The sequence below is a fragment of the Tursiops truncatus genome, chromosome 9 (genome assembly GCF_011762595.2).
Source record: "Tursiops truncatus isolate mTurTru1 chromosome 9, mTurTru1.mat.Y, whole genome shotgun sequence".
Classification (NCBI taxonomy): domain Eukaryota; kingdom Metazoa; phylum Chordata; class Mammalia; order Artiodactyla; family Delphinidae; genus Tursiops; species Tursiops truncatus.
Window position 1 is genome coordinate 100,205,012 of NC_047042.1, and position 26,995 is coordinate 100,232,006.

General features: G+C 37.6%; 2 protein-coding genes across 9 annotated transcripts in view; one reads left to right on the forward strand and one right to left on the reverse strand.

The window, feature by feature from the left end:
• Positions 1-26,995, reverse strand: part of KMT2C (lysine methyltransferase 2C) — a 294,243-nt gene that overhangs the window by 56,105 nt on the left and 211,143 nt on the right. For 4 of the 8 annotated variants that reach the window (XM_033863531.2, XM_033863533.2, XM_033863532.2 and 1 more), the window contains 10 exons: positions 24,839-24,904; positions 23,642-23,854; positions 16,942-17,070; positions 15,442-15,561; positions 12,466-12,596; positions 8,645-8,825; positions 4,832-4,936; positions 3,201-3,380; positions 3,029-3,061; positions 2,814-2,930 (listed from right to left, as the gene is read on the reverse strand). In XM_033863531.2, the coding sequence (XP_033719422.1) occupies positions 2,814-2,930; positions 3,029-3,061; positions 3,201-3,380; positions 4,832-4,936; positions 8,645-8,825; positions 12,466-12,596; positions 15,442-15,561; positions 16,942-17,070; positions 23,642-23,854; positions 24,839-24,904 (1,275 nt within the window). The remainder of the gene's footprint in view (positions 1-2,813; positions 2,931-3,028; positions 3,062-3,200; positions 3,381-4,831; positions 4,937-8,644; positions 8,826-12,465; positions 12,597-15,441; positions 15,562-16,941; positions 17,071-23,641; positions 23,855-24,838; positions 24,905-26,995) is intronic. The other 4 variants (XM_033863536.2, XM_033863535.2, XM_033863534.2 and 1 more) reach the window with 1 other exon arrangement.
• LOC109549176 (small ribosomal subunit protein eS27-like) lies at positions 988-1,413 on the forward strand. Its single transcript, XM_033863537.2, has one exon. The coding sequence runs from the start codon at positions 1,133-1,135 to the stop codon at positions 1,382-1,384; it is 252 nt and encodes an 83-aa protein (XP_033719428.1). The 5' UTR covers positions 988-1,132; the 3' UTR covers positions 1,385-1,413.

Below are 26,995 nucleotides of genomic sequence, written 5' to 3' on the forward strand. Positions count from 1 at the left end.
TTCACCCCACCCGACCCTACAGCCTGATGACGGCCACTGCGAAGATCCTATACGTCTCACTCAGTGTCTCCATCTCTCAGCTTTTTTCACTTCCACCTAATGCTTCAAAAGGGGAAAGGAGTGTATAATATAAATCAGTTGACTTAAGCACGTAACTCATTATTTAATTAAAAAGAGTTCTTCAAGATTCTGTACTCTACTGGCAGTATATTCTTAAGAAACCTCACCCTTCCAACCACTAAACAGACAATTCCTAAATTTTCATCTATAGCCTTGAACAACTGCAACTGCCTGTAAGTCAGAACAATGTGTATGTCCCATTTCTAACTAAAAATGGCCTAAAACTAAATTCATTACATCTCCACTACCCTCCCCCTACAACACACACACACACACACACACACACACACACACGCGCGCGCGCGCTTCTTTGTTCCCCTACAACACACACACACATGCACATACGCGTGCGTGCACGCTTCTTTGTTCCATGTTTCCAGTTTACAGCATGACTGGTTGTCCTCTAGGCAAGCCTGGCTTATATATAGTCTAGTTCAATTTATTTCCTTTTTTCTCACATCTTACATCCATTTGGTAGCACTATCCTACTTATTCTAACATCACTGTCTCTCAAATCCATTTCCTCCTTTCAATTAGCACTGCAGATATATTTAAATGGAGCCCAAATTCTAACTCAGTCCCAACTGCAATAAACTCATTAGTACAACTCTTCTTGTGTCAAATCCATTTCCAATACTGACATCAGAGCTACTCTGCCGAAATGTGTAACTCATCAGGTCATTTCACTGGTGTGAGGTCTCCAGTGCCTCTCAGAAACCTGGAGAAAAAAAGGCCAACTGCCAATGCCTAGCTGTGTAGACACAATTCAGTCCCACGCGTACTTTTTGCTCTGCCTTCTTAAACACTGACCACTTACCTCTCTTCCTTTGCCCTGGAAAATGTTAGAGTTGCCATTCTTCAATATCTGTGTGGTCTCCCTGCATGTGACCTGATCATGCTTTATCCTTAAATTATTATTCTTTCAAACATGAATGCTGAAATCTTAGCGACTCCTACGCAAAAAAAAAGATCAACCCCACCTTTCCGACGGTGATGACCTCCCCACGAGAACATGCCTATCGCAAAGGATCTCCTTCATCCCTCTCCAGAAGAGAAGAGGAAACACAAGAAGAAGCGCCTGGTGCAGAGCCCCAGTTCCTATTTCATGGATGTGAAATGCCCAGGATGCTATATAATCACCACCGTCTCTAGCCATGCACACACAGTAGTTTTGTGTGTTGGCTGCTCTACTGTCCTCTGCCAGCCTACAGGAGGAAAAGCAAGGCTTACAGAAGGATGCTCCTGCAGACGGAAGCAGCACTAAAAGCTGCCGGAATCAAGATGAATGGGAAACCATCCCAATAAACACATTTTGGGTAAAAAAAAATAAATCAACTGCCCCCAACCTTCAAAACCTTATTAAAAATGAGACAGCACAGTGAAATGATTTAAACAATGATCATAAAACCTTTTATAAAGGAATACATCTTTAAATGATTTGATTTCTGAAATACATACTTTTAGTTTCAGAAAACATGGAGATAGTTTTTTTTATATGTTGAGAAGAGAAATATTGAAGAGTTCTTAATCATTAAGACAGCATATGGGAACAATTAAGGCAAGAAGCACTTATGATGTCTGTTTTATCCAAATGTAAATCACATGTTTAGTCTAGCAAAAATCAAGGTAAATTTATGTTTAGAGGCTAAACTGGTAGAAAGTAAAATATTTCAATTATGTGCGTTATAGAATTTTTCATGTATACACAAAATTGGTAGTAAAGATAACATTAAATTATTTGTACATTTCAGCACTTACACAAAAACAGTGTATGAGCTTATAAAAGTATCATTACAAATTATTCAATTCAGTATATAATCATGAAGCAGTGCAACAGGATATAGAGAAATGACCCATTATTCAAATCATCAAGAACGCACACCACCACCTCCCTTCTATAGGGGATTCCCAGACTGGCAGCACTACCACCTTACCTACCTACTCCCACAAAGTTTACTTCTAGCCTATCAGATTTTAGCTGTCCAGGCAGAGGGAGAAAGGAGAGCCTTAAACTTGTTCTGCAAGTAGTTACAAATAGGCAGAAGAAAGTGGATTAAACAAAATAGGCAAATTTCCACAGAATTAGGAATTTCATAGTCGACAGTGGTAGAAAGGCCACTGATTTACTCTGAAAGTATGTACTAAGGACATACTCTGTGGCAAGGTATACAGTGGTGAAGACAGATGTGACCCAAGCCTTCAAGGAGCTCACAATCTAAAGGGAAAACCATAATTACCCAAACAGTCATTTACATCTGCACCACATGCTACCAATGAAAAGCATGGGGGAGGTGTGGAGGTGGTGATTTGCTAACCACTGAGGAAATGACAGTGAAACTGAGACCAGATGGATGAGTCTAAGGCAGTCAGGTGAGGGGGGAGCAGTTCTCCAAACATCTTTGCAGGAAGGACTGAGTAAAAGTGAGCTGGGACTGGGACTGGGGGACGGGAAGAAGGCAGGCACTGTTAATAGTGGCACCGCAGATCAAGTGAGCAGAAGAATTCTGGCCATGAAGAGAATCGCCGATTTCCAGAGGATGTCAGGGAGGTAGGTGTGTAACTGAGGGAAACTCAGAGATTGGTACTCTTCCATGGCACAAAAGAGGGCTTTCTGCCATCAGTCTGTGTGCGTGGTTCCTGAGGGACACACACCGCAGAGCCATGCTTACAACACTTTTCGAGAGGCGACATACCCTGAGCGTGCGCGGGCAGCAGCGGAGGCGCCGGAGGCTGTGGTACGGAAGCTGGCTGCGTGGCTGCAGGACTGAGCACAGCGGTAAACAAGTCCTCCACATCCTTTCCTCCAAGCTCTAGGAGACACAGTTCCAATGACAGTACGATTAAAGGGCTACAGAGCCAAAGCACAGGGAATTCCATTCTTATAAACTAAAAATCAAAACACAAATACCTGGTATTTTATATAACTTCCCAAGAATTGCTCCTAGGATAAAATAAAGAGGTGGAAATATTAACAACCATCATTTCAATATACTGATACAAAACAGCATTTGACATAAAATTATCAGAAGAGAAGTTAAATTGTAAATAAGCATGCAGAAATCTTTGAAAATCATATTTACTCATGTCTTTTAGAAAGCCTAGATGTAGGGCAAATATTTTACCATCTGTGACCATTTTGTCTAGTTCAGGGCTGAGGATGCCATCGAGCTGCTCTTCACTTAACGGTCGTGAACTCTGATTGACACTTGGCTGAGGCAAAGAGGAAGGATCATCAACGCCGGCACCAAGGTCTATTCCAGCTGAGGAGCAAGGTATGCGTATTAAAAAGTGAACTCTGAACACTCACACAGAATGCACTACACTATTTCCCTGCATTAAAACACAACCATATGATTAACACAGAGCGATGAGAAGCCTGTAATTCTGAATTAATCTGGATTCCTAAATCAATCTGGAGAGTCAATCAGTAAAAATTAGGCACAATGTATCTATAAACTTGGGTGCTGCTTAAAGGTATGGTTTAATCAATGCAAACACATTCCCTGAGAAACCAAAGAACACATCTGGTTCTAAAGTGCTAATTTCCACAAAAAAATAAGCAGCATATTATTAAGACAGGACTCTCTAAGAAGAATCAATATACAATGTTTAATATACAATTAACTGCTTAAACTTAGAAGACAGTGTTTCAAATGTATGGTTCAACTTATCATATGCAGTTTGTGAAACAAGTTTCACACAAATTAATGACAAGCTCTAAAATTTTTAATGCCTTGTAAAAATTATCCTTTTGTGAATAATTTCAACTACAGATCATATTTTTGAAATATTCTGTAGTCAAAAACAATATACAGATTACGTTTATTACATGCTTTATCTCATATAAATTGGTTTTTAAGCAATAGTCACATTTAAAACTGGTTTATCTACTTTATCATGCTTCCTCCTCAATATTACTGCTATCAAAAAGTAAAATTTCATCTGCTCTTATCTGGAACTTATCTGCTCTTATAGGAACTAACTCTATAATATTTGGGTAATATTATAAATTACATACTAACATGAATAAAACCATTCATTTAAAAAAAAAAGAACACTACAGAGAAAGTCATCCAAAACACAGTACAGTTGTACCATGCTTCAGCTGCACGCACAAAGGGAAAAGCAAAGTTGGATTAGTGACAAATTAGCACTATAACAAATACACATGCACCTACAGGTTGTTTCAGCTGAAATCACTATTTAAAAAAAAAAAGACTACTTCTAGTCAGCCGTCATCCATTGCTCAGTTTCTTACCAAATGGACAAGATGAGCTCTCAACCTGGAAAGTGCATAAATCAAGACCTACAAGACCCAAACCAAATAAAATGGATGATTACCACGGGAGCTGGGGGACGGTGCAAACAAAAGAAGAAACAGGTACAGCAGGACTCTAAGGCAACAGGCCTTAAATCTGATGCAATTAGACAGGCAACAGAAATTAACTAACTTGCTATTTCCCCTCTTAAAGCAGGAAAGCCAAGGCAGATCAAATAAAATGATGAGTTCTTTGACAAAGGAAGGGGAGGGGAGGGGAGGGGAGGGGAGGGAGGGAGGGAGGGAGGGAGGGAGGAAGGAAGGAAGGAAGGAAGAAAAAGAAAGAAAAAAATTTTTTTTTCAGTTTCAGAGAAAAGACTTAAGCTTGTTTCACACACATACCTCTCACTCACATCATAAAATAGACACTGGGCAAACAGTACTCATATATACCTGAATGATCAACTGATTTTGCAAGGTCGTCTGAAATTATTCCAAGAATGTCATCATCTGTGTTTAAGACTTCGGAAATATCGGCTAAGGGATCATCAGCAGTGCCTAAGCGCAGTAAGTATGTTTGTAAAGTGTCAGTATTTTCCTAGACATTAAATTCTAAAACTCACTCATTCAACCATTTACTAAATATCCAGAATACAGCAGATACTGAGGTAAGTACTAGAGTCATAAAAAGTTTATTACTTCTAAAGTAAGGAATTTTTCATAGAAAAGGCACTCCAACATTTTCAGTAACAAAACATTAAAAATTAAGACTTTTGTTTTTGTGACTACTGTATATTAACAATAAAATAAAATTTAAAATAAAACCCACAGGCAATAAAAGTGAAACAAAGCAAAAAATTAAGAAAGTGGCATCACTAAAAATGACATCTGGAAAACGCTCCAGAAGATAAATAAAATATTAAAGGCAAACCTACTGTTTAGAAGTTCCTTGTAAAGTATAAACCAGATACCATCTAGTTAAATGCCTACTTCCAGCTTTACCCTTAACACTGATTAATTCACTTATTTATTCAAGAAAGTGTTTGAGCACCCACAGAATTATGTCTATGGATTATGTTAACAGGCACTGGTCCAGCCACTGGGAATACAGAAGTGACTAAAACAAAGTGCATGGCCTCCAGAGCTTACTTTCGCAGAGGGAGTCTGACAGTAAATAAATGACAGCAGTGTAAGTGCTATAAAGATAAGCAATAAGGAAAGAAGGATCCAGAATAAGATGTGGAAATACTGTTAGATAAAGTGGTCAGGGAAGGCCTTTTAAAGGTGGTTACCAAGCACAAATCTAATAAACAAGCTACGGGAGCATATGCCCTAAAATGGAGAGAGTACCTCAGGCAAAGGGAAAAGCAGATGCAAAGACCAGAGCAGGAAGAGTTTTGTCAAGACAAGGGGCCAGTGCTTGCGGTAAGAAAGGGAAAGAGTGGTAAGAGATTGAAAAGGCAGTTAAGCAAGATTATGGATGGTTTTACAAGTCAAGGCGAAGACTGAGCTTTATTCTGAAGTATAAAGTACAGCTGACCCTTGAACAACATGGGGGTGAGGGGCACCGACCCTCCACACAGTCAAAAATCCGAATATGACTTGTGGTCGGCCCTCCCTATATCCTCATTTCCACCTCTGCAGATTCAGGCAGCCAGGGATGGTAGGACTCCTGTACGTATCAGTGGAAAAAATCCTCATATAAGTGGACCCTCGCAGTTCAAACCCCTGTTGTTCAGGGGTCAACTGTATAATGGGAAGTTGCTGGAAGACTGCCAGAGGAGGGTGTGACTGACATCTTACAGGGAAACGCTGGTTGCCAGGCGCAGAACCGACGGGGGTGGAGGAGGGGGTAAGGCATGTTGGCAAGAGGGGAGATGGATCAGTCAGCAGGCCTTGGACGGGTCTAAGTGAGAGGTGGTACCAGCCCACAAGACTGTGGTGGGAGGGTGAGGTATCATTTGAAGGCAGAGGCAAACTTGCAGAGATATCAGATGTGGAATATGAGATAATGAAGAGTCAAGGAGAACTACCAGGGTTTCTGGCCTAATCAAGCAGGAAAATATTTAGGCTACCTTTAGAAACTTTATTAGTCATTTAAGTTAAGGGATATCTGAATATTTTTATCCATTTGGACTATACTTTTACTTAAGAAAAAAAAAGGATTCATATTTAGAATGGATAAACAACAAGGTCCTACTGTATAGCACAGAGAACTATATTCAATATCCTATGATAAACCATAATGGAAAAGAATATTTTAAAAGTATATATGTGCATAGCTGAGTCACTCTGCTGTAAGGCAGACATTGGCACAGCATTGTAAATCAACTATACTTCAATTAAAAATTTAAAAAAAAAAAAGGAGAGGAGGGGAGGACATAAAATACTCCAGATTCTAGATCAAATATTTCTATGAAAATAGTCTTGTCCCATTAAACGTATACTTCTCAAATAGAATTCAGACATACATAAAAATATAATTTTTTAAATTGAGCTAAAGTAAATTCTGTATGCCCAAATATTTGTAAAGTTTTTAAGAAATCAAATTATTTCAATAATGTATTCTCTAGAAAACAGTACACTTGAAAGAAAAAAAATTGGGGGATAATTGTTCCAGGGTTAAGGTTTGCGGGCTTGTTTGTTTTAAACCAATGGAATTCTACTAAACAAATTACAACCAGCGTTTTTTAAAGGACCATGTTTTAAAAGTTCTCCTCTACCTGAAGAAATTTTGTATCTTATCAACAAATTATTAAAACTGATGTAATGGACTACATTGAATAAAGTATGTTTAAAAAGGAAGCCATTACTTTTGAATTTCCATCATAGTGGCAAGAGAGTGGTTCGACTGCACAGGACATTATATTTAACCTAGGTTTTGAAATGTGTATTACTCTAGTCCTCTACATTTTGGCTTTATCATTAAAGTATTCTCTCTTCAGGAGTTCTGTGGAAAAAACAACTTCAAATAAAGGAAACAGGAATAAAAATAGTGTACAGCAATGTCTTTCCAGTCACAATATGTCTCCTTCCAACCTCAGTTCTTTTCCTTATAAAAACTCAAGGGCAATTTCCTTCTATGTAAGTCTTTAAATGGCTAGTCAAGACTTTTATAAGATAATCCTTCAGAGTAAGACATCCTTTGAAGGGCCGACAAGTCTTTCACTATGCATTATTTTAACAACATATTAACATGGGATCAGAGCAGGTAAGTACTCAAAACAACAACTAAAGTAAAATGATCTGCTAACATTAAACAAAGAGCATGGCCTTTACTCCCATGCTGGGTGCATTCAAATAACAAGGGGATAAGATTGCTTCTAATTATTTCAAGAAGTTAAAATAAAAAATAAAAGCCTGTATTTCCATCCAGGATAGTGGTTAAGTTAATGAAGCTGTAACTACTTAATATATCAAAAGTCATCTTTCAGTGGAAGGCTGCTGCCTTAAGATTGTTTTCCAAACTGAGTTTATAAGATTAAAGGAGTAATAAATGTAATTCAATGGCAAAAGGAAGCCTGTCAGAAGAACATTAAATTTCTAATTGAAAGCGAGATAAAAAATACAGAAGTGGAGGAAAAACTTTGTGATACCTAACTAGTTAAACCTCTGAGAGCCTTGCTGACGTTAATATTAATAAACATTAAGCTCTCATACCTTTCTCTGATTCTAGGTAGTCCCCATATTCACTATAGCTAGGGCAGTGGGTCTCAATAGGGGACAGTTTTGCAGAGACATTTGGCAATATCTGGAGACATTTTTGATCATCATGACATCATAAGGACAGAGATGCTGCTAAATATCAGGACAGCCTCCCTCCTCCAACAAAGGTTTATCTGGCCCAAACCCTCAGTAGTGAGAAACTGATCTGAAATATATTTCACTTTGTTATCACAGTGGGACAGCCAGTTCCCAGCTACAGCACTCTTTTCCTCTTCTGAATTTCTTGGGGCTATGTAATTAACAAAAATCTACCTAAGTTGAAGACTATTATATTTATAACTCACCAACTATGGCCTAATTACACTCCCTTACATTACCCTCAGCAAACTGTAAACCAAACATTTTCCTTCGCCACTCACAGGAGTTGATTTAGTGGTTGTTACACAGATAAACTTATTTGATAAATCTTATAGACCTGGTACTTCAATAAAGTTAATTTTTAAAATGCGTATGAGGCCAAACTAAAGCATTTCAAAGGTTTGATTAAAAGGAAGATGAATGTAATGCGATAAAGAAAAGTTTGTCACTGATTCCACATACCGTGAGTTCCAGGTTTTGCTGGAGTTGAGGATGAACTAAGTAGTGGATCTAAGGAAGGATCCAAGAAATTTGTGTTCATGTTTGTTTTGTAAGAAAGCTGAGCTGTATCTTCTGATAGATTATCTAAACTTAGTCTGTTTTGTCTAGTTGTATCTAGAAGATCTTTTCCAAAGAAAGCTTCCTAGATAAAGATAAGCACATATGAGAACAATTGACTTAGTTATAAAATTCTAAACTGAGAACAGATAATTCTGTCATCATTTTGATAAGAAGGCAGAAATAACAGAAAAGCTTAGTATTTAACAATATAAAAATTGAATATAGAAATATATAAATAATTATAGAGATAGCCTGTCAATTCTTTTATATAAAGAATTGACCGGAATTTTAAAAATAAGGTTTTTTGGGTTTTTTTTTTACAAGAATCAAATAAAATTATGCAAATAAAACCACACAATTCTGTCACATATGTTTCTACCAACTGCAGTATAATAATTCGATACTCCCAGATTAGATTACAATTAAATTTAAAAATGGATAAATTTGTAACAGTGTGGCACCTTAATTCATATTATAAGAAAAACTAAAACTTCATGAATATTATTAATATTTATAGATTATCTACAGAGGACAGCACAAGGGTTTGATCTACAGCTTTAATATTTATATACTTCAGATAGATTTAGTATTCTCATACTCATGCATACAACCATATTAAAGACTTCACATGCTATAAATCTGAAAGAGGGTTTTTATAGTCATTTTAAACAAACTATGTGTACAAAATGTATGGCTATTAAAGGCTATGGCTTTTTATCCATTTACTCATATTAACTTTTCTCCATTTCAATATACTTGCTCTACTGTAGAGACCACTCTTTCAAGCTGGGCTCCTTACAGCTCTATATCTCCCCCAAACTTCTCAAGCATCAATAAAGAGAACAAAAGGAAGCACTGGGGACCCCCTTCACTTACTTCAACCCCAAAACTCTATTGTCTACAATGTGGTCTGCCTGGAAAGGGGATTCTTGGTGGAGGGCAATTTTGCAGTAACTACCAACATTTAATACACTCTTGCCAAAGACACATACACAAAAAAGGTTCACTGCAGCATTTTTTAGTAATACCAAAAAGAGAAAACAGACTCAATGTCTGTCAAAAAGCATATGACTAAATAAATTATAGATATCCATACTATAAAATACATCAATTTTTAAAAAGGATGTAGAATTATGCAGTCAAAAAAAAAGAAGCTCTAAGATACAGTATTAAAAGAAAGCAAGTTGAGTGATATGTCCAGCAAAACATAAAATACAAACCAAGACTATACAAAAATAAATTATTTTAAAAGTTCTGAAAGGATAAACACCAAGCTGTTAACTTTTGAAAAGGGACAGGGGAGGAGGTATGTGAAGTCTGGTAGAGGCGATGAATATTTGATTTGAAATTTTCACTTTTTTTAAATGAAGAAGTTATTTCACTATGAAAAAGAAATTTGAAAACCCACAAATATAGAGCACTGGGCAGGAGATGATTTGTTTCTTATACTGGCAATGCTTTTATCATTAGGAAAGCATCTTAGAACTTTATAGATCATTTATTTAATGCCTTCAGTATAAATCTGAGAAATCTGAGACCACCATTAGCAAGAATTTTTTCCTAATATAACCCATGATGAATTTAGTGGTATTTATCAAAAACTGTTACGTTCTTACTACTTTGGCGGCTTTTTGCTTCCTGCAGTTAACGTAAGGGAGTGGCTCCACCTGGTTTGTGACTTAATAGTGTTCAGTGATGACCAGAACCTGGGGACTTCAGATCTACTACAGGGGTTCCTATGGCCATGTGGTACCACCAGCTCTTAATAGGCCAGGTAACTATTTCTACTGGGTGGATTATACAATTATTTATAGTTTATCTTGACACTGTTGTGATTAATAAAGAAAAGCTAGAAAAACACTGTTACTGAATTCCTGGCGGGTTTTCATCACTATATATTATGTATGCCCCACCCCACCCCTGAACAATGGCGAAAAAAAATACAATTGCTATCACAAGATGTCCAAGAAATAGTACTATCACAAAAGGTTCCTGCACATCAAAAAAGCTATATATTCCTGATGGACAACAGGGGAATTACACCTGTACACCGAAAGAAACAATCCCGATCAACAGATTTAGATCACAGCAGTAATCAGGAAATCAGATCCACTATTTTTAAAGGCTCTTTTGCAAAAGTATGAAATGGTCAGTTTTCATATCAATACTTCCATTAAAAAGCTAAAGAAAGCTTCCTAAATGTACATTACACTTTACAGAAGGGTCAACAGGAGGAGGGGGGCATGCCATCTACTCAATACTCCCAGGAAGGACTATTAAGATGGGAGGTGAAGGGCACAGGAGACAACACAAAGGGTGCAATTAAATATAATCTAAACAATAAATGGTTCTATTTCCTGAACAATAAAATTACTGTTACATATTTTTTAAAGGTACAAAGCTAGAATGAATAGGTATGTGAAGGGAATAAGGGGAAAATAAAACATTTATTAAAGATAGATAAAATGTAAGGTGCAGAGTTAAGCACTTTACATCCACAATTCTTATTTCATCTCTCAACATTTCTGTACAGTAGGTATTACCACAATTTTATAGATGAGAAAACTGGGGCACAGAGTTGTTAAATAAAACAAAATCACATAGCTAACTGGTAGCAATAGTGGCATTCAAACCCAGGGCTCTGACTTTAAAGACTGCACTCTTTAAAATGGACACTGCCCTTATGATGTTAGTTGTCTAACAAAAATTCACTCATAAATATTATTATATACTTAAGGTACTTATGCTTTAAAGTCTTATTTGATAAATATAGAAGACATTTTAGTCAAATGAATATTTGAATTTTACACTTCTAATTACTAAAAAAATTGAGGAAGCTGTAGGTTAATTGAAAGGAAATGCCTTTAAAACCAATTAAATTAGTAATAGCTAATTGGAAAATTAAGGTTAAAAAAAAACATTACAACTCAAGCAATGAAGAGCTATCTATGTTCGCCATAGCTGCGTGGGAGGGACAGATCAGATGGACACTCAATGACAGTCTGATCCAATTCAATTTCTACACATGAAGGAAGAGAGGCCAAGGAAGGATGAATTACATGCTCAAGAATCTAGAATGAGCTATGGCTGAGCCAGCCTTTACAGCTCAGTCCTATTTCTGATGTAGGGTTCTTTCCAATGTACCACATGGCCTTGAACTCTTCTGAGACTTAAATGTTTACAAGATGAACTAGAAGGATTTCTATTTACATCTATCAAACAATTTCTTCATATTGAGGGATATTTTCCTGATGTATATTTTAGAAAACAAAAACAGTTCAGCCTAAACCTTTGGTTCACTAGGCCTGTAAAAGTGGTAAATATTATGAAAGCTGCAATTCTGGCAGCTAAAAACCCATCATCATTCAGTGAACATAATTACTGTAACCCGTACTAGCAAAGGAAGCTGTCCACCAGACTTGCGTTTGCAGAGCACACAGGTATAACTGGTTTGGAAGAATGAGCTTTTCCCAGCCAAAGAGTTCTTGTGTTTCTTATGAAATTTATAAATGAAAAACTGGGATTAAAAAAAGAACTTTGTAAAAAGTATCAAAGCACAAAGAAGATAAATGTAATGTTTAAGAGGCTCTGGAAGATAAAAAATGGCATTTATGATGACTGATTAAAACATGTACAAAAACAACAAAACTCTTTTTCAAAACTCGATACATCACTTTACATTTCTTTCATTAACAAATAAATAATATAAAGCAAAATATTACTTGTAAATAGGCAGGGAAAATTTCTTCAAGCTTATTTTTCCTTTTTCGGTATCTCTTCTTTATTTTTTCAGTGTTTTCAGTAACAGAAACAGATTCATCAACTAGAGTATCTGGTAACTGCTCACTCCAGCCTGAAACAATAGTCACATTTATAAATATGTGGTATTTAAAATTTTCAGATAAGCCCACCAAAAGTAATTTTATAACTTACCAACATACAGTTCCACATAAACAAGCTTTTTCCTTTTTCTTTCAGTTTTATTGAGATATAGCTGACATACAACTAAGTTTAAGGTACACAGCATAATGACTTGACAAATTACCTTTTTCATAAAAAGGCCTCAAAGTAAGTTTATTAATTTTTAAGTATCATAAAAAATTCATTTCATGTCTACTTATTATCAGCATGCTTCCCATTGTTTCTTAATGAGTATTTTCTTCTTCACAAAGTAGAAACTTGATTTTTTTAATGTTGACATTTTGTTAAAGATTAAAAGAAGGAAAATACATACTCAATGCTAATGAGTATGGATAAATGGCTACTCGAACACTACTAAAGGGAATTTAGTGGGTACAACCTTTTGCTAGAGTTTATTGGGACTATCTAACAAAAGTCTTTTAAAAAATGTGTGTCCTTCAATCCAGCAATTCAAGTTCAGGGATTTACTGCAAATTAGGTATCTGGAGTACATACATATTGTGATAATATATGACTATCTATGAATATGATAATAAATATGCTATGAATGCTCAAATTTAAAATCAAAGAAATGCGAAAATCCAAAATGTTGGACTATGAACTTAGCAATAAAACAAGTACACCACTTAAAGCAGGTAAGCAAGCAATCAAATGATACCCTCACATACTTTAGGCAAAAGGCACATGCCTTCTGAAAATCAGTGTGGGCACTTTTGTTGCCAGACTACATAGGTGGACTGAAAACAACTAAACATAGTGGATAAACATTTTCTGAACATTTTTTAAAAAATACAGCAGTAGTGCTTCCCTGGTGGCGCAGTGGTTGGGAGTCCGCCTGCCAATGCAGGGGACACGGGTTCGTGCCCCGGTCCGGGAAGATCCCACATGCCGCGGAGCGGCTGGGCCCGTGAGCCATGGCCGCTGAGCCTGCGCGTCCGGAGCCTGTGCTCCGCAACGGGAGAGGCCACAGCAGTGAGGGGCCCGCGTACCGCAAAAAAAAAAAAAAAAAAAAAATACAGCAGTAATCGAAACAGAAAATAAAGAATTCTCCAAGACCAAAAATTAAGGTAAAATAGGAATCACAGAAATAAGCAAAGAACTAAATAAAGCTCTCTGAAATTTTGCTAAAATCTAGTGACCTTGAACTCCAGTTTTCAGAGCCTTATGAGGAATGGGGAATAGAAGACAAAGCCTACAGCTTCTTCCCAAGGTGTAGAGATTAACCAGAAGCTGTCTGTATAAAGGGGGGACCCTGAAGGACTCCACACCAGGGCTGGTTTAACAAGAAACACACCCTCCCGTTCCCCTGGTCCTCCACACATCACTCACCACCACCACCACCACCCCCGCCAACCTGACAGCAAAGAAAACTGCTTGTCATCTTGTCACTGAATAAGGTGCTGGGTAGAAAGGCAAAAAAATGAAAATCTTCCTGGAGAGTTCATAAACTCAGTACAGCCCTGATATGTAAGAAATCTGAATTTATATAACATAGGTGGACCAAAAAACTTCAAGCTAAGAATTTAGCTTAAAGGAGTCCTAGGGGAATAGCACCTCATGTTCCTGGCAACAAATATTCTCTGAAGTAACCAACCTTCACTTCAGTCCTCAAGAAGTTCAGAGAATGTTCTAAAGAATATGAGCTCACAGTTTAAAAAAAATTTTGTTGCTGTTTAATGTATATGTATCTATCTCACACCATAAACACAACGAAATGAGGCACTAGGAGACAGGGCCAGGAGATACAGAGCAGAATCAGATATGCAAAGGTTTTAGAAATGTTATATTCTAAATCAACTAAAACTGGGAGGAATAAGCTGTAAAAAGAAGCTACAAAGTGTTAAAATATCAAAAAAAGTAGTTTAGAAAAGGAAAAATGCATAATAAATTAAAAACTCAGTGGATGACATTGGATGACACAAACGAAAAATACTGAACTAAATGATAAAAATAAAATTATATAGAAGACAAAATAGAGACGAAGATGAAAACAAAAAAATTGTTTCATTGAACATATCACATTTCTTAACTGGGGCTTATTACAGCCATGTTAAGTCATATTAGAAACTTCTTTAAAACTATTATGGTGCTTCCTTTTAAAAATGTGCAGCAATTTTTCTGAAATTCATTCACAGGCCAAAACCCTATCACATAGTAATAAAAGAACTCTATTCAAAGAATATGACAAAAACATCTTTTTTCTTCAGATTCTATATAAAATATTTAAAATACAGAAAGTGTACAGATCATGACCATACTGATTGCAAAGTCTTCATTAGGACCAATTCTTCAGCTATGACTTAAGCAATGATTTAGCTTTCTTTGAAACTCTAAGTAACAATGACAGACTAATAATTGGAAGATATATTTCTAAAACACTATACACCTTTGTTATAAATTATTGGGATACGCTGTCACTTTCAACTATATAGTCTAAAAAGTTTCCAATTTTATGCCAAGTAGCTAATGCAGGCAAAGAAAGGCCTTTTGTGAGATGGCCAGAAAGTACCAGACATAACTATGTGATTCAATCCCTATTCAGTCCCGCATATTCTCAGTCCCTTCTTAAAGTAATCTCAAAGCAATATAATTGATTGGATTTAAATAATTTTCTTATCAAACCTAATTTCTATATTGCAGATATGAACTTTACAGGCACTCAAATCCTTCCATCACTAAGAAGCAATAAGGTTGTCGTTGTAACATTATTTAGGATAGTTCTTTTCAATGGGGATATCAAGATAAGAAGGTTAAATCAAACAAAATCAGTACCATACCATCATCTCTGCTAGGTAACTGCTCAGAAATGGAGCCTGAGGAATCTTTTCTGATCACAGATCTTTTGGTTTTTCCTTGCCCAGTTCGACTTCTTTGTCGTACCATAAATCCACCAATACCTATCCAAAACAGAAATTAGGTAATCTTGTAAATAACTACTAATTTCTCCCTGTAATTCCACAGTAAGTAGGGTGCAGTTGCTTAGTCTTAAACAGTGAGGCTTTTCCCAAATTCAATATGGGTTAACTTAAATCAATAATCTCATTTTAATGCAAAATACAAGAGTTTGGAAATAAGCAAATAAAAGAGATCAAAGTTATTGTTACCTCATTAATAACCAAATAGGAATACAAATTCATTAAAGTACAGAAGACTGCATGTATTTCTTCTCCTAAACGATGTCAGGGTAAACATTATAGTAAATTATGCTTGTTTCCTTAATGCTAGTAGCTCATAGATCATCATTCAAATTATTTGTATGTTAGCTGAGGGAGAACAGATACAAGATACAAACTAAACTAGATGATCCAAGCAAAAATCAACATGACTTCTGGGGTAATGTGTCTAGTTATTCCTAAAGTTCTTAGACGAGTCAAACTGTGTAATTCTGGTTACTACTAGACTTTGGGCAGGTTATTTAACTTTTCATTGCTTCAGTTACCTCACTGGTAAAAAAAAAGGGATAATGTATAGTATCTCCTATACACATACGATAAACACTAAATAAATAGATGTAAGTGCTGAGAACAGTGCCTGACACATAGTAACACTAACAGCTTCTGTCATATGATAGTTGTCTAGCAATATACTTTGTGATCTAATGGGCCCCTCAAATGGGTCCCTTACATGGATAACTTCCATGTAAGGCAGAAAAAGAAAAAACAAAAAAACCCTAACATTTAACTGTAAGTTCCTGGAAGGAATTTGGCAGTGTCTAAAAAAGTAGGTGCACTTATAAGCCTCATAATTACGAAGAAATGAAATCATTTTCATACAGTGATTTGGACGAAGCTAATCTAGGCCCTTGTTATAAACGTGGCTCATCTGTAAGGAAGGTTACCTTTTAAGGTCTAGCAGAAAACACACACAGAGTTTTTCCTTACACATCAGAAGGTATTTCGATCACTCTTACCAATAAAATATAAGCAATCAGAAGAATAAAGATTGAACTGATTCAATAAACTACCTCATTCACTGGTAAACAGACATTAATAACTGCCTAAAAAACCTACAAGTTCTGGGGACTTCCCGAGCAGTCCAGTGGTTAAGACCCTGCGCTCCCAATGCAGCAGGGCCCAGGTTTGATCCCTGGTTGGGGAACTGAGATCCGCAGGCCGCACAGCGCAGCCTAAAAAACTCTCTAAGTTTCAGCTTAGAGAGTTCTTAAGAAGTTATATTTCATCCTGTTTATTTCATTATATTTGAAGCCCTCAATATCATATTTTTCTTAAATTAACTAAGTTCTGATTATATTAAGATGTCTAGCTCAGGCACTATACCTGGTCTGTATGGTTTCCTTTTTCTCTTTTTGACACCCTCTGTTCCTTCTACTCCCTTAGTTTCATCATCCACAGCTTCCCGTTCAGGACTAGATTCCGATTTTCCATCACAATCCATAAGTTCTCCTTCTGGAAAAAAGTAAACGTACAGATAAAACTGAAAAAGTTATCAAATACACAATTCCTATGTAACAGGAAATACAAAGCAAAGTGGCTGCGGAGCCATTCTAATCATGCATCCCGGTTGACAGGGAAAGTATAGAGACATAAAAGGCCCCCTAAGGGATACAGAACTCATGCTAATTAGTGCAATGTTCTCAGGAAATGAAACATAAGAATAAGAGAAGGGGAAACAGAGAATGCTCCCAAAGACAATTATAAATCAATCTGCACTTAACCTATCATTCCCTTGCTTTTAATTATGTCTTCAGGTCCAGGACCCCAAGGCTGTCTCTCTAGCCTACAACTCTCTTGAGCTCCAACTAATCTGTAATTAGATATTACCCAGTTACTGAAAACTTTATATACAAAATTGAACTACTAATTTAAGATGAACCTTCTCCCTTTCCCAGGGTTTACCTATCATCATTAAAAGACATGGAAACGTACCATGCAGGAGGCAGATTCCTAGGAGACAGCCTTGACAATTCCTAATTTCTTTTCTCGTTCAATCAGGACTCCTCAGTATCTCCCAAGGACATTCTATTTCCCTCAACTACCACCTGAGTCCAATCTTGACTTACTGCATTCCCTCCCCGCCTGTTCTGCCTTGCCTCCATGCTTACCCTCCTCTCCAATCAGTTCTTTAAATTGCAGCCTAAATGATGTTTCTATAAATATCAATTTATCAATGGAAAAGTATCAATTTTCTGCTTAAAAATCCTTTAATGTCTTCCTAGTGGCCTCAAAATGAAATCCAAATTGTAAGGCCCATTATAACAGTGTCCTGTGAACTCTCCAGCTTCATCTCACTCCCACTATGCAAGCTACGCTCAGCTCCCTGAGCACATCAAGCTCCCTTTCCACCTCTGCCACCTTCCACCTACCCATCTTTCAGGATTTTTTTTTTGGGGGGGGGCTTCGTTGGGTCTTTGTTGCTGCACGCGGGCTTTCTCTAGCTGTGGCGAGTAGGGGCTACTCTTTGTTGTGGTGCGCGGGCTTCTCATTGCAGTGGCTTCTCTTGTTGTGGAGCACGGGCTCTAGGCGTGCAGGCTTCAGTAGTTGTGGTGCAAGGGCTCAGTAGTTGTGGCTCACGGGCTTAGGTGCTCCGTGGCATGTGGGATCTTCCCAGACCAGGGCTCGAACCCGTGTCCCCTGCATTGGCAGGTGGATTCTTAACCACTGTGCCACCAGGGAACCCTCAGGATTTTATAACCATCACTTTCTTAGAGAATTCCCACAGTTATACATGCTCCTGTACGTTAACATTATGCTTTATTTGAATTGGTTCTTTTAATGTCTGTTTCCTTGCTAGACTATATTCTCCTTATCTAAGACTCTTATTAACAGCTGCATCCTTAGCACGGTACGTAATAGGTGTTCAACAAATTTTTCACCAAATGTAAGTAAACAATGAAACTAAGCAATGCATACAAAAGCTCAGTTCCTAGAGAGGAATGCTGTTTTAAAATCATGGTAATCAAAACTTTTCAAGCTGTATATGCTTTACGCTGTGCTTTAGGGGAAAAAAAAGTTATCAAATACATTTAACAATAAATTGTTAACACTTTTCTTCAATATTCTAAGTATTATGCATACTTCTGTAATACCATGAGTAGTGTATTTGTTTTCAATAATATTAGGTCAGTGTTTAAGGTCAATTCTATAACAATCTGATAACTGCTTTCTACAGCTAAGATTAAACCATGAAAATTTTATCTATTTATTTATTTACTGAAACTTAGCAAACACCAAAGGTAACAAGCTAGCAATTATTTACCTTAAAATAAACCCACTGAAATATATGAGAGGGAATTTACGTTTAAGATGGTAGACTAAATTCATGTATCTAATTTCACTCTCCCAAAACCCTATGTACAGTAAAGCAATCTATTTTTAAAAGATAAACCAACAAAGACAGAAAAAACAGGAAAGAAGAAAAGCCACAAATTTGGAAAGAGAAAGAGAGATGAAAACTGACTCAGGAAATACAAATTCTCAGTTGAAAGTGGAAGGAACCAAGAAAAAAATCCAACCTTATCACAATCCTCAAAAGGTTGAAGAACTGGCAGAGCCAGGTACCTTTGGAAATGGGTGGGAGGCAGCTAAAGCAAAGAGAGTTTTATATCAATATTAACTACAGAAGCCATAATCCCTATGACCTTCCCAACTTCACACACTGTGAGGCTGCCATTCACACTCACAGTGCCATTCACACTCACTCAAGACACTCAAACTCAACACTGGAGTCATGGACTGAAAACAGGATTAAGTGACTACAGGCATGTTAAATACTGACCCTCTCTCCCCTGGGGCCTTTCCCCACTAAACTCCCAGAAAGCCAGCAGCTAAACCTCTACTGTCCAAGCAGGAGACAGGAAGATTCTTCTGGGAAACCTGACCAGTCCAAGAGAAATGTCTAAAGGTACTGACACTAGGGGATTTTCCAAATAGTGAGCACAGATCACAAAAGCTTAGCCAACAAATACCCCCCACACACTTGAAGATTTTCATCATTTTTAATCACTCATTCCTTATTTTTTTAAAAAATTATTAATTTATTTTTCCAATCACCACTTTCAGTCCTCACTTTTAATCACACACGGACAACCAAGGATTATCTATCACATGAGAAAGCTAGAGACCTGAGACCACAAAATGCAACTGGGAATTGAAAGACTAGGCAGGAAAAAGAAAACATTAGAAAAAATTTTTCAATCCTCCAACAGGTAAGATAAAACATTCATGAGGCAAGAATAGGATGCTATGAAAAGGAACATGCAAAGGAAGGAAAGAAAGCTCTTGGAAATTAATCCATGATATTTGAAAACAAAACAAAAATGAAAATCAGTAGAGGGATAGAAAAATAAAATAAAAAATTTACTTTAGAGTAAAATGCAAAGACCTGAGCTGGAAAGGAGGAGAGAAAAGACAGGGAGAATGGGCTGAGTGGGTCTCACATCTGAATAGCAGGGTCAAGAAAAAGAAGACGGGGCACCGAGGGGGAGAATCAATGGTTTCAAGAACACTTCCTAACGCTGAGGGGTGTGAGATGGCAGGCAAAAGGGACCACTCAGTGCCTGACAAAAGAAAGGAAAAACATCCCTAACAGAGTGAAATAGACATATCTTCACCAAATTTCAGAACACTGCAGACGGAGAATTTCCTAAAATCCCAAGAGCTTCCAGAGAGAACACGGACCATATAAAAAGTATCAAGTTCCCTATATACCAGGAACTAAAAGACACTGGATCGATGACTTCAAAACGCTGAAGGGAAAATTGAATTCCAACCTGGAAAAGATCAGTCAGGTGGGAGGGTACACTTTCAAAAGTACATAACCTCTCAAATTTACCTTCCATGCATTCTCTCTCAAGAAACAAAAGAAGGTATGCCCACCAAAAATGAGGGAGAGAAACAAGGAGGAATACATGAAATCTCAGGAAACACACAATAAAAGACGGAAAAAACAAACAAACAAAACCCCTAAAGGTCTCATCAGTTTGGGAACTGAGTTACTTACATCCATACAAAGGAATATGAAAAATGAGGCCATGAAAAATGAAGAATAACATAAAAGCAAGAACAGTAAGACAAAAGGAACACAAAATATATATCCATGTGCTTGTACATGAACAAAACACCTCTGGAAGGACACAAAGAATGGCTGCGTCTGGAGAAGTGAACTGGCAGGACAGGGAAGAGAGAAACACCCTTATTCTTGTGCAGTTTAAAACATGTGAATATATTACTTGCCCCAAAACAAAATTTAAAGCATTGAGAAAATGACCGATAACAAATTGCAGGAGGTGATAACCGACCCACCCGGCTGCTCCCTCTCCTCTCAATCGGCCCCACACCATGCCTGCCACAGCCTGGGCGCGGTCTCACTCCCCACCTCCTGATGTCCCCACCGTGCTGTGAGGGTCCACGGGGGGCAGCAACTGAGAGGGAAGCACTGTGCTCCCACTCATCTTTTTTTTTTTTTTAATAAATTTATGTATTTATTTTTGTGGGCATTGGGTCTTCGTTGCTGCGCACGGGCTTTCTCTAGTTGCAGCGAGTGGGGGCTACTCTTGGTTGCAGTGCACGGGCTTCTCATTGCGATGGCTTCTCTTGTTGTGGAGCACGGGCTTCTCATTGCGATGACTTCTCTTGTTGCGGAGCACGGGCTCTAGGTGCGCGGGCTTCAGTAGTTTCGGCACGCAGGCTCAGCAGCTGTGGCTCACAGGCTCTAGAGCGCAGGCTCAGTAGGTGTGTTGCACGGGCCTACCTGCTCCGCGGCATGTGGGATATTCCCGGAGGAGGGATAGAACCCGTGTCCCCTGAACTGGCAGGTGGATTCTGAACCACTGCACCACCTGGGAAGTCCCCGTGTTCCCACTTTTTTCCCCCCACCCCCTGCGCTCCCACTCTTGAGACACAGATAGCAGTTTTATTTTCTTTAGATTTGGTTTTTTTTTGCACTAACAGGCCATCCAGACCCCAGGAGCCTGCTCTTATCGCACAAGTTTGTTTCTGATATGCTAAGGTGATAGTTTATGACTTATTTTCCTTAAGAAACGTTTATCAGAAGAGTTTAAAAATGAACAAAAACAACCCCCAAAAAGGTGAGTATTGCTGCAATATTTCAGGAGCATCACAAGTTCATGTGGACTTCGTCGACTCCTGTGGAATCTAAAATTACATATGTATTATGTGTATAATATGATGGACAGTATTACTTCTATGGGGATCTCCCTGCTGGCAGCCTCAATTTGGAAACTGTACAGCTGCAGAAATATCTACCATTTCTCACAGTGTCGTTTTACAGAACGGTAGTCATAGGGAAAACCTTCTCGGGTCTTTCTATTGATGTTTTGTTTGTAAACAAACATCAACAAACATTTCTTCCCTCTATAATTTCATACTTTGGGAATTAGTGTGTACTACCAAGAAACCTTTCAAATTTTGTGAAATGCAGCATTTCTCAGGTTTAAGGGAAAACCATTCTTCAGGCATTTTCTGACACCCTCAGAAACTGCAATTCTTCACTGGACTTTGGCTGACGGTAAAATCAGGTCAATTCCTCCCAGATACACAGCCTACTTCTTCACAAGCCTCAAATCACTGAAAACTTCAAAATGAACTTCTGTTCAACAGTACTTGAAAATGAGTTATACGTAAGCATCAGAAAGCTTTTCTCCAACCACACAGACCCAAAAACACACTACTGCAAAAGAAATGTGAGGATTAGTTGATAAAGTAACAGGAGCACGCACAGACCCATGCTAAGCCACCATCAACTCTCACCTGGACGGCTGCAAGAGCCTCCTGCCTGAACTGCTTGCTACAACTCTTGGGCTTAAAAGTCTGTTTACATCACAGCAGTGTTCCTTTTAAACTGTAAGTAAGACTTTGCCACTGTTCTCATCAGATACCTCCAAACAACCTCCCATTCCACTTACAGTAAATGCCTTAAGCATCACCTTTACGGTCCTACAGGACCTACTGAGTCACCCCACCTCTCCTCACAACTCTGATCTCATCACAGGCCTTTATCCCTTTGCTCACTGTGCTGGACACACTGTTCTCCACAACATTCAGCAAATGTTATAGGCACATCCCACTCAGGGTCTTTCCCGTTGTCTCTTCCCTCAGATAATCGAGGGGCTCACTCAACTCTTTAAAGTCGGTGCTTAAATATGGCTTCCAGTTCATCTGGGCCCTCAGCCCACTGTCTGTGCTCCCAAGTCCTCTCAACAGCACTTGCCAAACACATCTTTATTAACTTATTACGTTATGTCTTTTTAATGATCTTTTCTCCTAACATTAAAATGTTAGTTCCATGAGCAGAGAATTTTATCTGCTTTGCTCACTGACATGACTTCCAACATCTGGCACACAGCAGGCATTCAATAAATACTGGTAAATGATAAGATGTGATGGAACAAAAACAACTATTACTTTATTTTTGAATCAATTGAAAAGAAATAACCACCCTAAAAACAAACAAGCCTATGGCAATCTTCTTCAGAGAAAAGCAAAAATAAAACTCATGTTGAATTTAATGCCACTAAAATTATTTTTTCATCTCAAGAAAATTCAGCCTGGAAAACCTGATCAAGAAACTGTTTATAAACAGATGGTTTATGATGAGTATCTGTGCATATAAGCTTATATTTGAACATTAATGATGGTCTTTCATTTCTAGATTGCATGGAGTTCTACTTTAACTTAACCATGGAATCCAAGTTCACAGCATCTGAAGAGGTTTATGCAGCTATCTGGCAAACCCCGAAAAGATCTGAAAAGATCTGTGACCTTCAAAGATATGGTGCTCCTGGAAATTTCTGTAATATAGGTCTGTTCTAGGATACATGAAACGAAGAGAACCTGAAAAGGCAAGGTCTCGGAAGACCACTGACGCAGGACAGTGTCACACCAAGGGTTACCTTCTAAGTCAGCAGGATCTACCCTTAGATAAATCAAATAATTTTAAAAGCTCTTTTATATTCTTTATTTTGGCAAACATATTCCATGGAAAATATGTAAGTATTACCTCGACTATCATCCATTTCACCATCCCTCGAATGCTCTGATTGGATGTCTGGAGGGGTCTGAAGGACGGCCACGCTATTCTGATTTATGATCTTCAACTTCAACTTTGGTTTTGACCGTTTTCTTCTTGGAACAGTAACTGTGAGGCTCTGTAACTGAGTCATCCCTGATTCAGTCAAACATACACCATCCTGGGTGTAGGTCTTGGGTGGATCTAAAATTACAATATCCCAAGGATACAAATTAAAACTTTCATTTTAATTTTGATTGATAAGTTGATTATTGTTCCATAAGGACCGTGTCAAGGGAATGTGACTTCTATAAACCAATTACCTATGAAATGCACAAATAATTAACAGTACTCAGTTAAAAGTAAGCATAGCTGGTCAAACCTCCTTGAATTATAGAGAGAAAGGTTGTAAGTTTTTTTTTAAATGGTCTTCCTGGCATTTCTATTTTCATGTATCAATACAGGGATTTAAAAAGAAAGCACGGAAGCTAAAAGCAATGCTTCAGTCACTCGACTATGAGCCTTTTCCTAGAGTGTCCTTTCAGACTAAAAGGTGAGGATCAATTTACAGAAGAGGAAGAAAAATACTCCATAAGCCCATTTGGAAATCAAAGCATCAGTATAATCACTTACAAGGAGAGGTAGTAAATAAGCAGAAATTCTGCAAAACTTTAAGTGTACAAAATTGCTCTTCATTAGAAAAATTTCTGTACGATCCAAATGTTTTTGTATCAGATGATATCAAATAGAAGTAGGCAAAAGACTGAGAGTTTAATAAGAATATCATGTTAGTCACTATTCTAGGCTGATCTATTCCAGAAAAAAATAGTAAGAGAATGAATTCTGAAGAAATCTCTTTGCTAACTAGGCCTTATTGTCTAGTCTAACTGACAACTAAACACAATAATGTATCAATGAAACCAAAACAAGTATGTAGTTAACGGTTATTTCAAAAGTGGTTATTTTCACTGCCAATTTGGTGAGATCTGTAGGAATACTGTCCCTCTAAAGCTGGGAAAGACAGACATTTTGTATGTAATTACAGAAATGATTACCAACATTAGGAAATTTACACTGAACACCCACATGAGTAAGGCAGGATTCATGTAACGTGTCACAATTCAGTTATATAAAAGCATTTCTTTGCTTTTTGTAAAGAACAGTCAAGGAAAGCATTTCAGATTTTACCTAGCTCTTTCACTTTTGTGACAATTTGTGCTACAAGTGAAGATTCACAGCAGTCTGAGGAAGGCACTGAAATGGAAAAAAAACAAAAACAAAAACAAAAACTCGTGATTTTTTCACAAAAGGTAAGGTGTATTTAAAGATTTACATATGATTAAAGTTTCTACTACTGTACCCATTTTACTAAAATAAATGCTTGAAAACTAAACAGAATTAAATTAAATAGAATTAAAAGCTGCCTTTAAAACAACAAAGAGAAATGGTGGAGGAAATACACAACATCATGGAAGAAAAACTGGTAAAGATAAAGAACCAATGTACTGGATTCCTATGTATTGCTAATAACTACAAGATTATGAGTCTTTTTTAAAATAAATTTATTTATTTTATTTATTTTTCAATAAGTGGTGCTAGGAAAACTGGACAGCTACATGTAAAAGAATGAAATTAGAACACTCCCTAACACCATACACAAACATAAACTCAAAATGGATTAAAGACCTAAATGTAAGGCCAGACACTATAAAATTCTTAGAGGAAAACACAGGAGAACACTCTATGACATAAATCACAGCAAGATCCTTTTTGACCCTCCTCCTAGAGAAATGGAAATAAAAACAAAAGTAAACAAATGGGACCTAGTGAAACTTAAAAGCTTTTGCACAGCAAAGGAAACCATAAACAAGATGAAAAGATAACCCTCAGAATGGGAAAAAATATTTGCAAACAAAGCAACTGACAAAGGATTAATCTCCAAAATATACAAGCAGCTCACGTAGCTCAATATCAAAAAAACCAAACAACCAAATCCAAAAATGGGCAGAAGAACTAAATAGACATTTCTCCAAAGAAGACATACAGATGGCCAACAAACACATGAAAAGGTGTTCAACATTACTAATCATTAGAGAAATGCAAATCAAAACTACACTGAGGTATCTCCTCACACCAGTCAGAATGGCCACCATCAAAAAATCTACAAACAATAAATGCTGGAGAGGGTGTGGAGAATAGGGAACCCTGTTGCACTGTAGGTGGGAATGTAAATTGATACAGCCACTCTGGAGAACAGTATGGAGGTTCCTTAAAAAACTAAAAATAGAACTACCATATGACCCCAGCAATCCCGCTACTGGGCATATACCCTGAGAAAACCATAATTCATAAAGAGTCATGTACCACAATGTTCATTGCAGCACTATTTACAATAGCCAGGACACGGAAGCAACCTAAGTGTCCATCGAAAGATGAATGGATAAAGAAGATGTGGCACATATATACAATGGAATATTACTCAGCCAAAACAGAAACGAAATTGAGTTACTTGTAGTGAGGTGGATAGACCTAGAGTCTGTCATACAGAGTGAAGTAAGTCAAAAAGAGAAAGACAAATACCGTATGTTAACACATATATGGAATCTAAAAAAAAAAAGTTCTGAATAACCTAGGGGCAGGATGGAATAAAGATATAGACGTAGAGAATGGACTTGATATGGGGAGGGGGAAGGGTAAGCTGGGACGAAGTGAGAGAGTAGCTCTGACATATATACACTACCAAATGTAAAATAGATAGCAGCCACATAGCACAGGGAGATCAGATCGGTGGTTTGTGACCACCTAGAGGGGTGGGATAAGGAGGGTGGGAGGGAGACGCAAGAGGGAGGGGATATATGTATACGTATACCTGATTCACTTTGTTATACAGCAGAAACTAAAACAACAGTGTAAAGCAATTATACTGCAATAAAGATGTTAAAAATTTTTTTTTAAAAGGGACACCTAAAAAAAATTAAAATAAATTTATTTATTTATTTATTTTTGGCTGCATTGGGTCTTCGTTGCTGTGCGCAGCAATTCTCTAGTTGCGGTGAGCGGGGGCTACTCTTCGTTGCAGTGCACGGGCTTCTCATTGTGGTGCCTTCTCTTGTTGAGGAACACGGGCTCTAAGCTCGCGGGCTTCAGTAGTTGTGGCATGCAGGCTCAGTAGTTGTGGCTCACGGGCTCTAGAGCGCAGGCTCAGTAGTTGTGGCGCTCAGGCTTAGTTGTTCCGAGGCATGTGGGATCTTTCTAGACCAGGGATTGAACCTATGTCCCCTGCACTGGCAGGCAGATTCTTAACGACTGCACCACCAGTGAAGTCCCCAACATTATGATTCTTGA

Bases quoted from the DNA above. Each gene is read 5' to 3' on its own strand.
- LOC109549176 (XM_033863537.2), top strand. From the start codon at position 1,133: ATGCCTATCGCAAAGGATCTCCTTCATCCCTCTCCAGAAGAGAAGAGG.